Here is a 10,669-nt window from a genome sequence, read left to right on the forward strand (position 1 = left end):
GTTTTATTAATTGAAAAAATATTGTAAAATATATATTTTTTTTTTTGGTAAATTAGAAAGTTCCTTAACACTAAAAACAGTCAAACATTACACCTAACAACACCTAATAATAGGCCTGAGAAAAATCCTTGTCTATACAACCTGTGCAAAACCTTTACAAAGATTCAAACCATTCTATGTCAATACTACTAACTCTTTTAGGCATAACACTTTGAACTCTATTTTTGACATCACGTATAATATTATTCACAATTAAATCTATCATTCTCACCTTAAACAGCCAAAAAACTTCATTCCTAGCTTTCCAAATATGATAAACCACCGCAGCAACAAATGTCGCATAAACCAGCTTTCGGAACTTACTCATTTGAGCCCAAGAGATCCATCTCACAAGGCTGCTCAAATCTTCAGATTTTGCACACCAACCCATCTTCTCTTTCACCTTCTGAATACAACTCTTACTGAGATGACATTTAAAGAAAAGGTGAATTATACTTTCTTCATGAATATCACAGAGCAAGCATGTTGAGTTGTTCACCATCTGAAAAGTCAGCAGTCTTTGCTTAGTCTTTAATCTGTCTATGTTTCGGAATATTTAGCCTTCCCCAAACTTCAAAGCACCAATGGATGCGACTATGAGTAGAACATAGCAGATGATGACCATTTTTAATGGTATACTCTTCATGTATGAATCTTGGAATATCAATGAGCTGCTTGAATTTGTCTTTAACTACTACTATTTTTTTTCCAATACCAACTACTCTATGAAGGGGCTCTATGAGCCCACAAATCTTCATTCTTAATGTATACATTATGAACCCACTTCACCCAGAGATTATCCTTTTTGGTTGCGACAGCCCATATGTATTTCCCAAGAGCTGCTATGTTCCATTTAAAAAGATCTCTGAATCCAAGACCCCCTTCTCTCTTCGGCCTACAAGCATGCTCCCAAGCCACATTCCCAGCACCTACAAAATTAGCTTGACCTTTCCATAAAAAAGCTCGGCATATGGAGTTTATTCGCTTTAACACCTGTTTAGGAATGAGCATAATTTGTGACCAATAAGAGTGAATAGAGATTAGAACAAAGTTGATCAAAATTATTCTCCCTGCATAAGAAAGATTGTGAGAGCTCTAAGTCCTAATTCACACCACCATTTTTTCCAGTAAAAACTCACACTCCTTTGCAGAAATCCTTTTAGCACAAATTGGAATCCCCAAGTACTTGAAAGGAAATTGACTCCTGCTAAAACCCAAAGCCTCAAGAACCTTTTGCACTTCAAACTCAGTCATACCACAGCAATGGACCACTGATTTAGCTTCATTTGGGTGAAGTCCTGATGTTTGTGAGAAGAGCTTCATCCCTTGCAACAAATAATATATGGACCTAAAATCACCATGACAAAAAAGAAGAACATCATCTGCAAAACTCAAATGACTGAGTTGAAGTGCCTTACACCGTTCATGGAATTGAAAGTCCTCTTTTTGTCCAAGTTTCTTCATAATTCTAGACAAGTACTCCATTCCCAAAACAAATAGCAACGGTGACATTGGGTCTCCCTGTCGCAACCCTCTTCCAGCAGCAAAGAACCCATGAAGAACACCATTAATCATAAGCAAAAACTTGGGAGTGGTAACACATTGCATTACCAATTGAATGAACTTCATTGGAAATTTATAGGAAACAAGCATTTCTTCCAAAAAATCCCATTCCAATGTGTCATAAGCTTTCCGGAGATCAAGTTTAATCATGCAATTTGGCTTTGCATTTTTCCTCCCATAATGTCTGACTAAGTCTTGGCACATCATAATATTGTGAGCTATAAACCGCCCCTGAACGAAGCCAACTTGATTTTGTGCAATCAGAGAAGGAAGAATCAAACGTAATCTTGAGCATATCATTTTTGCTGCTGCCTTGTAGATTACATTACAACAAGCGGTAGGCCTATAATTACTCACAACATTCGGACACTTACTCTTAGGGACCAAAGTAAGCACCGTGGAGTTAAGTTTTTTCAAAATACTACCCGAATGTAAGAAAGACAAAATAGCATCACAAACCTCATTGCCAACAATATCCCAATTATCCTAAAAAAAATAGCTCGAAAAACCATCAGGACCAGGTGCTTTACTTCCAGGGATAGAAAAAATAGCTTGCTTGACTTCATCATTCGTGTAGTCATCCATTAGCAGTGAAACTTGCTCTTCAGAGACAAGAGCACCCTCTTCTACAACCGCTTTTATAACATGTCTTCTATCAGCCATTTTAGAACCCAGCAAAGTAGTATAAAACTGTAAAAAGGCTTCAGTGACCTTATCAGGCTGGTCATGCCAAGTTCCCTTCTCATCTGTAATCGAATAGATTCTATTTTGAGTATGCCTTGCTCGAATACTAGCATGAAAAAAAGATGAGTTTTCATCACCCTCTTTCAACCAATGCACTCTAGACTTTTGGTGAAGAAAAGAACAGTAAGCTTTATGAGTCACAACATACTGGTCTCTAGCCATTTTCTCTTTCAGAATCAACTCTTTATTTAGAGGGTCTTGTTGAAGTTCCAATTGACAATCAGCTAAAAATTTCCTCTTCTGTAAATCTGCCACCTGAATATCAGTAAACCCCTCTTTATTGAGCTCCTTGAGAACCAATTTAACTTGTCTCAACTTTGAAACTAACTTATACATAGCTGTCCCATTATTGCTAATATTCCAGGCAGTAAGAAGCTTGTCAGCAAAATCTGGAGCATTCTTCCACATTCGAAAATACTTAAAAGGTTTCTTGCCAAAGTTAGTTTCTTGATACACAGATAAAAGAGGTGGACTATGATCAAACAAATCTTCATTCAAAAAGTTTACCTCTACCTCATTATACTTGTCTAATCACAATTGATTCGCTAGAACTCAGTCTATCTTTGAGTAAATACGATCATCCCCTTGCTGTTTATTACTCCATGTAAAAAAATTTCCACGAAACTTCACATCTTCTAACTGACAAATAGCAACACAATTCCGAAAAGCCTCAGATTTTTTATATTTCACACGTATTCCAATCCTCTCCTCTTTATTAAGAATATCATTAAAATCTCCCATGACTATCCAAGGATCTTTCATTCCTGCCGAAATATGTAACATATCAGCCCATAATCCAGTTCTTCTCTCTTCTTCATTGAAATCGTAAACAAAAGTAACAAAAAAGCTCAATGTAGCATGCATGGGTCTCACAAGCAAATGAATCATTTGACTAGAACAAAACTGGACACTAACATCAAACATAATAGGATTCCATCTAACTATTATTCTCCCACCACTATACCAAGCATTATTAGACATGAAACACCAACCATCAAACATACGAAGGTACAAGGCCCCTAAACGTTCAACCTTGACCCTCGTCTCAAGGAGACCAATCAATCCAACTCTCTTCGAAGAAAAGAATTTCTTTACTTCAAATTGTTTCTTTGGATTATTAATCCCCCTGACATTCCAACTTAGAATCCTATCCATTAGATTGGGGAGGATCTCCCCCTCCCTCTGTGTTAACTTTTTCCAGCTTGACTTGAGAACACTCTCCATTTGCATTATTCAAAGCTTGAAAACTGTTAGCCACTACAGTGGGTTGAGATACATGTATAGCCCTCTTGCCACTTCTTAGAACTCTCTGAAAACCATCCTCATCGATCAAAGCCTCCTATTGAACTTCTGAAACTGTATTCTTCACATTGTTGTCCTTTTTGATCACCCATTCTTTTTTCTGGCCAACCTTCTTCCTGCACATATCAGTAGTATGCCCAAATCCCTTACAATGACCACATACAACCGGCTTCCATTCAAAGTGAACATCAATCTTCACCCTCTGACCAAACTCATTTATAAAAGAAATCTCATAAGGAAAATCCTGTGATAAAGTCACTTCAATCAATATCCGTGGATAATTCAGCCTTTCCCTTTTTTTAGTTACCTCATCAACTTTAATTGGCTTCCCTAGTTGGCTCACAATTTTGAATAAAGACTTCTCCCCCCAATACTTCAATTCAAGCCTAGAAAGTTTAATCCAAGTAGGAATGGATGCCACATCTTCTTTCCTAATAAAATCTGTACCAGCGTCCATGGTTTAATAATAACAGGTTTATTGTCAAAGAAAACATATCCACCATTAAGAACTTCATTCCTGTCGTGTACCGAATCAAATTAGATTATGAACACACCATGAGAAAAAATTCCCGCTTTATCTACTTTAGACTTCCACATTTGTTTAGCAAATCCTTCTAAAACAGAGATTGGAGGGTTTGCACCCAGTACATAGCAGACTATAGATGAGTTCTAGAATTGAACTTCATCTTCAATATCTTCTAGCTCAATCTTAATATCATCAAGCACAGTCCCTTTCCCCAACTCACTTGCAAATTTCAAACTCAGATTCTGAACAATATGACCAGAATGTAATATCGGAGGAGAAGATTGCTTACCTTCTGCAATTTCTTTTGAACAGATCTGGGAAGCTTGGATAAAACGAGAGAAATCTTTTTGGATGTCCTCCTGTCGTTGTAAGTGTAGCAGAGTAGATCTCGGAGATACAATTTCCTGCTCATCTATCTGGGTTTCGAGCTCATCACCGTGAAAATCATCATTCTCAAACTCAATCGGTTCCACACCCAAAAGTTCCGTCATGGACCTGGTTTTCCGAACACCATCAGAGGAAGATGGTCCTTTCTTTTTCTTCTTCTTCCCCTGAGCTTTCGCCTTCCCTTGTACCCCTTTGCCATTGCACCAGCCAGAAGCTGAGAGAGTGGGTCCTCCTATTATTATTATCATTAATTATTTATTTTTTTTGTAAAAAAAAATAATATATAAATTTATTAGTTATGATTTTTTATTAATATATATATTTAAATAATATTTTATAAAAACTTATTGCAACAGTATCGGCAGTTAAAATGTATAGCTATCAGGAAATTATATAATCTAAATTTTTTTAACGAGGCAATACCGACAGCTATAACATGCAGTTATAGGAGGCATTGCCTCTTTAAAAAAAATGCAGTCTCTTAACATTTCCCACCACTTTCTTTCTTTTTTCCTCTTTTTTTTTCTTTTTCTCTCTTCTCTTTTCCTATCCGTGTCCTCCTCTCTGAACAGCCCTCTCTCTGCCATTCACTCTCTCTCCTCTCTCCCCTCTCCCCTCTCCCTGATCCGCCCTCCAAACGAAGCCGCCACCTCTACGACGCCGACGCCAACGTCGGGGAAGACAGAGATGCTGAACTCTCTACCTCACGCTGACGACAAGGGACTCGGGTTTTCTGTTTGCCCAATTCCTTTGCACAACGCTTGAAATTATGGAAACTAGTTGAACACAAGCCTTTTGAGCATCCATGGCTCGAGAAGGAGCATACCCATCTCGGTTCAAGCCATATCTTCCTCCTTCGGGTCTCGGCTTGAAGAGACCATGAAGAAGACTTTGGAGGAAAACCCAGTTGTTGTTTACTCCAAAACATGGTGTTCGTAAGTTTAAACCCCTTGAGACCTCTTCTTCCCATGTTTAAAAAGAAATGTTTGTTTTGAAATGATTTATTCAAATCGTGTTGTTTTGAAGGTATTCGACCGAGGTGAAAACGCTGTTCAACTGACTTGGTGTAGAGCCGCTGTCATTGAATTGGATGAGATGGGTGTGTATTATTTTCACTCTTGTCTATATCTCTAACTCCAATCAATTAATAGGGATATGTGAGATGGGTGTTGTTGAATTATGCAGTTGATTAGTGCGTTTATTGAAAGTTTGGTCCTACATAAGAAAAATCAACAAGAACGTTGTATTATTTATGGAAGTGTGAATAAGCACAATTGTCAAAAGCAGTCATTATCAAAACAGAATGTCCAAGAACACCAACCTGGTTTTGGTTACCAGGTCACACACACCCTCCACTGCTGGATATAGTTTTCTTGGTGAACAACATTGTAACCACTAACCAATCTGAGATTTTTAATGCAACAAAACACGAGGGATTACACGCCAAGAATTAGTCTTTTGGAATTGAGTTCTTGTATTCTCTTTATATTCTTACATAATAAGGAACTAATAAAAATAAGTTATGTTAATATACTATAAGTGACATCTATCTGGGCAAATTTGCCTTTTTAACTGATGTATAGTTAGATATTCCAAAGTATCTACACCTTGCTTATTCAGATGTGAATTGAATTCTTTTTACTTTTCTTCTCTGTGGTACTTCATTGTGATTAATTTTTAGAGGCAGTACTTTCTCTTTCTGATGTTTCATCGTTTTTTATTTTAAACTTGTATTCTACTCCCTCAGGTGCCCAGGGGCCAGAGTTACAGAAACTTTTGGAGAGGCTTATAGGACAACATACTGTACCCAATGTTTTTATTGGTAAGTAGGGCCTTTTAATGCTTGATAACTACCCGAGAACATCTTGAAATTTTATTTGCACAAAAGATGAGAAATGCATTTTTCTTTTCCCTTCTTCATTGCAACATGGTAGACTATTCTCCATTATAAATTTTATCGTTATTATTTTTGTACTTTTAGCATTGACTGATGTTCACATGTTGAAAAGGCAGAAAGAATTCCCTTTTTCAAATGCATAGTATTAGCAAACATATGATATGTGTATAGGCATGCAAAATACATCTGGACTGTTAGACCACTGGCAGTATGCTTGATTTCGTCTGGCTGTTATTGTTAAAGCTGGCTCTTTTTTTAAGGTCATTTTCTATCATGAAGTCCACTTTTAGAACATAAATCAGTGCATTTTCAACTTGCGACACAATGATCTTGCTTTCCTTTAGTTGCAATACAATTTTTTATTTGAATTGATGTCTAGTGAGACTAAAAGCTCAAGTTTTTCTTTTTTCCAATTCATGAGGAGGGGGCAAACACATTGGTGGCTGTTCAGGTACAACTTCTTCCTATACTAGTTTTTTTCCTTTTAATTTGTAAACACTGATATACTAGCCAAAACCCTCACTCTATTATTTTTTTAGGAAAACTTTATTTTCTTTAGAAAACCTTTGGCCTTGTATGATAACAATTTTTTACTTTTATGTTTTGCCTTTTTAAAAAAATAGAAAAGAAAGAAAGAAATATATATAATTCATAAAAAAATATCCAAGCATGCCCATGAATGAGATCTCTCTACATTTTGGCAATATGCACTTTGCTTAGGGAAAAAAAAGACTTATCTTTTTTGTGGCTGCTTATTTCCTATGCAGAAACTGTGAAGCTACACGGGAAAGGAGAACTTGAACCTTTGCTGACAGAAATCAAAAATAAAAAGGCACAAAGCTAGCTTGCTGAGCAAATTTTTGTTTAAAGATTTCAATAGCCTTGCAATATGACTCCGAACTTGCACATTTGTAGCTTTATGTTTCATATAAGAACGCAGTAAGAACCTTATTGGCTTGATTTGTTCATGATTAATTGATAATCCAATTTGATTTGAGAAAATGTGTATTAGTATGCCTTTCCTCTTGCTGAGGTTAGTTTATGATTATGTGAATCTAACAGAAAGATGAAGCAGGTGAAATATGTTATAAGATAAGATTTGAATGGTGAGCTTAATTTGTTATCATCATTATAAGTATTACTTTGTTACAGTCAAAGGGAACAAAAATACGCATCATTGCTAGTTTGCTGTTAATGTGCTCGTTCGCGTTTAGCACACGTAAGCTCCTTTCTATTTCCCTTTTGTTGAGTCTAAACATGATGTTGTTTTAAAATATATTTTACTATTTATGAGTTGTTAATAATCTGAAGAAAAAAATAGGTGTTAATAATTGATTCTTGGACTTGTATATGAATCTACTGTATTTTTCTCACTTTTCTGAATATTGCAAGACCACACAATCCTTGCTTCTATACTTAATTATTAATTGTTATAGACCTATGTAATTCAAAGTTTTAATATTTTTCTTGAAAAATTATTATGCTTTGTATTGAATAAGAATCAATACAAATCTATAAATATGTTTGAGATTGTTGAATACGCGGCTGAGATTTTGTATTATTGTATACTTTATGTTATATGCATTCTTTCTTTGTTTTATTAATATATAATTTGTGTTTGAGGGGCTTGGTATTTACGAGGATGCCCAACAGAGACTTTGAAAATTGGACTGGAAAATCAAATTCAAACTTTGAATCTTTAGGGATTATATTTTATGGGGTATAGAACTATATCTAGTGAAGTGATTGATTTCAATATGTGTTTGATTATGGTTCTTTGATTGAAAAAATGTGTTGAATAACCCATGTATTCTTGAAGCATTTTTGGAGTGATTAGGAGATACAAATTCCATTGCTAATGTCAAGTGGTTGGTCATCTGTTTCAAGTCTGAAACAAACTAGTTAGTTGCGGCTTACAAACATTGTAAGTTTTCTGAGTTAAAACATTGTTAGTTTAGAATTTTAAGAGAGATTGCCATTATTTAATTCAAAGCATTTTATATTATGATTCTTTCAGTATTTTATATATGTTATTTCAAAGCATTTTATATATGCTCTATTTCTATAAATAATTTAGGGAATATTGACTACTCTTTCCCAAAGCAATGGCAAGTACATGTATGACTATGCAACTATTTCATTTCTTGCTGAAGTGTTCAAGGTACTTCTCTTAATTTAACAAGTAAAACCATTTTCACTTTTCCTTTTGGTTCGTGGTTGAAAAGTAGTTTTGGTTTTCCAGCTATCTAGGGATATTTATTTTTTCCTTTCCACCCATACACCACATATACTGATTTTCTTTTACGATTTTGTCTTTAAATTGTAGCTATGAGTCTCTAGTTTACTACAATAGAGAGAATGTCGAGCATCACCTTATTTTAAAGAACTAAGACTTTTAAATTGAGACTGACAGGTATGTATTCCTTAATTTAAAGAACTAAGACTAACTACTTAATTCATGATGCTATCCAGTTTGATAAAAAAAATACAACTTTTATATAAATAATTTTTGTGACTGAAAACCACATTCATCATTTTTATTTTTTCTGCAACCTCAAGTTCTGTGTTTATTTTAGTTTTGGTTTGACTTTAATGGTGTTTATTTTGTATTGTAGGCTAAAACTCTACTTTGATATTTAAGAGAACCAAGACAATTATATAAGAGAACCAAGGCAACAAGAAATTCTTCTTCAAGTTGTTGGGTATTATTTTCTTTCTTGCTTGTAAGAATTATGTACATTGAGGATTTGATGTATAATTTACATTGAGAATAATGAATTTTTATTGAGAATTATAATAAATTTTTATTGAGAATTGTTTAGTCTCATAGGGATTTGATGTATTATTTACATTTCAATTGAATGAATAAATGTTGTATGTATATGAATTTTTATTATGATAAATATAATTTTTTTTACAAGTTATGGTAATAATAATTAATTGAGTAATTTTATTATTTAAATTTATATCAAACTTCAATTGTTAAAAATATAATTAAAAGTTAAAAAAAATATATATCGAAAAATTATTATATATATAAATTTAATGTTACGGCGAAACTTATTAACTGTCGGTGTTGCCAGCAACAGCGACACGTATTAACTGTCGGTGTTGCCAGCAACAGCGACACGTATTAACTGTCGGCGTTGCCAGCAACGACGACACTTATTAACTGTCGACATTTCCAGCAACGACGACACGTATTAACTGTCGGCGTTGCCAGCAACGACGACACCTATTAACTGTCGACGTAGCTAGCGACGACAACACCTATTACCTGTCGGCGTAGCTACCCCTACGCCTTCATAGGCAAATACGACAGTTAGTCGACTATCGTCATTGCTCAATAGCAACAGTTAAAAACTGTCGGGAAAGCCCGTTTTTGTAGTAGTGTATTTCGGCATCAATACTAGTAATACTATTTTCTTTATACTGTCCTGAAGCATATCTTGATATTTTTTCAGTATCTTTATTATAATATTTACTAGGTTTTTTCTTTAATACTGCTCCCCATCCCTTATCGCATCCATCTGTTTCTATTATTAAATAGTCATTTATTAAAGGAAGGGATAATTTTTCTAAGGTTTTTACTATTTCTTTGATTTTCTTTACTAGTTTAATATCTTCAATGTTGAAGTATCTTTGACCATTAAGTTTGGTTTTATTATATAATGACCCAAGTAATTTTGATAAATTCTTAATATATGGATGGGCATAATTTAGTAATCCCAGAAATTGCTGAATATTTTTTAAATCTTCAAACTTTTCAGGGAAGTCTAGTATCTTTTTACTAATATGATCTTGTAATATTATTTTCCCTTTTCCTATTTCAGATCCTAGAAATTTTATATATTCTTTTCCTAATTCCATTTTCTTTATGCTAATAATTAAACCATACTGTTCAAATTTTTTAAAAACTTGTTTTAAATGGTACTCATGTTCCTTATAATCTTTGCTAAATACTAGAATATCGTCAATATACACTAAACAATAACTTAATTCATAAAATATTTTATCCATTCTTCTCTGAAATATTACTGGGGCATTTTTAAGTCCCATTGGCATTACTAACCATTTAAATAGTCCTTGTGGGTAGACAAATGTTGTCCAGGGAATACTAGCTTCTGCCATCTTTATTTGGTAGAAACCTGATTTTAAGTCAAATTTACTAAAAATTCTACAACCTTGTATTTTATTTATTAAAACATATT

The 10,669-nt window shown here is 34.3% G+C and overlaps 2 protein-coding genes across 5 annotated transcripts; one reads left to right on the forward strand and one right to left on the reverse strand.

The window, feature by feature from the left end:
• Nucleotides 1-2,088: 2,088 nt before the first annotated feature.
• On the reverse strand, nt 2,089-3,570 carry LOC133795803 (uncharacterized). The gene is made up of 2 exons (XM_062233262.1): nt 2,922-3,570; nt 2,089-2,834 (listed from the first exon to the last, which is right to left on the reverse strand). The coding sequence occupies exons 1-2, from the start codon at nt 3,568-3,570 to the stop codon at nt 2,089-2,091; spliced, it is 1,395 nt and encodes a 464-aa protein (XP_062089246.1).
• Nucleotides 3,571-5,024: 1,454 nt separating this feature from the next.
• LOC133798090 (monothiol glutaredoxin-S10-like) lies at nt 5,025-9,337 on the forward strand. Of its 4 annotated transcripts, none has more exons than XM_062236275.1 (5): nt 5,027-5,496; nt 5,588-5,660; nt 6,309-6,383; nt 6,880-6,909; nt 7,226-7,460. In XM_062236275.1, exons 1-5 carry the CDS (start codon nt 5,488-5,490, stop codon nt 7,300-7,302), a joined length of 264 nt encoding a protein of 87 aa, XP_062092259.1. In that variant the 5' UTR covers nt 5,027-5,487; the 3' UTR covers nt 7,303-7,460. The 4 variants fall into 4 exon arrangements, 3 of the variants coding, with proteins under 3 accessions (XP_062092261.1, XP_062092259.1, XP_062092260.1); XM_062236276.1 differs by having other exon boundaries at nt 5,029-5,496; nt 6,883-6,909; XR_009875772.1 differs by lacking the exons at nt 5,027-5,496; nt 5,588-5,660; nt 6,309-6,383 and adding exons at nt 8,536-8,619; nt 8,785-8,871; nt 9,074-9,337 and having other exon boundaries at nt 6,390-6,909; nt 7,226-8,382.
• Nucleotides 9,338-10,669: the final 1,332 nt, after the last annotated feature.

This window comes from Humulus lupulus, chromosome 8 (assembly GCF_963169125.1).
Source record: "Humulus lupulus chromosome 8, drHumLupu1.1, whole genome shotgun sequence".
Lineage (NCBI taxonomy): Eukaryota > Viridiplantae > Streptophyta > Magnoliopsida > Rosales > Cannabaceae > Humulus > Humulus lupulus.

Coding starts and splice junctions, on each gene's coding strand:
- LOC133798090 (XM_062236275.1), top strand. Junction 5,661..6,308: donor CATTGAATTGGATGAGATGG/GTGTGTATTATT, acceptor CTACTCCCTCAG/GTGCCCAGGGGCCAGAGTTA. Junction 6,384..6,879: donor TGTACCCAATGTTTTTATTG/GTAAGTAGGGCC, acceptor CCAATTCATGAG/GAGGGGGCAAACACATTGGT.
- LOC133795803 (XM_062233262.1), bottom strand. CDS start 3,570: ATGGAGAGTGTTCTCAAGTCAAGCTGGAAAAAGTTAACACAGAGGGAG. Junction 2,835..2,921: donor TAAACAGCAAGGGGATGATC/GTATTTACTCAA, acceptor TTTTGAATGAAG/ATTTGTTTGATCATAGTCCA.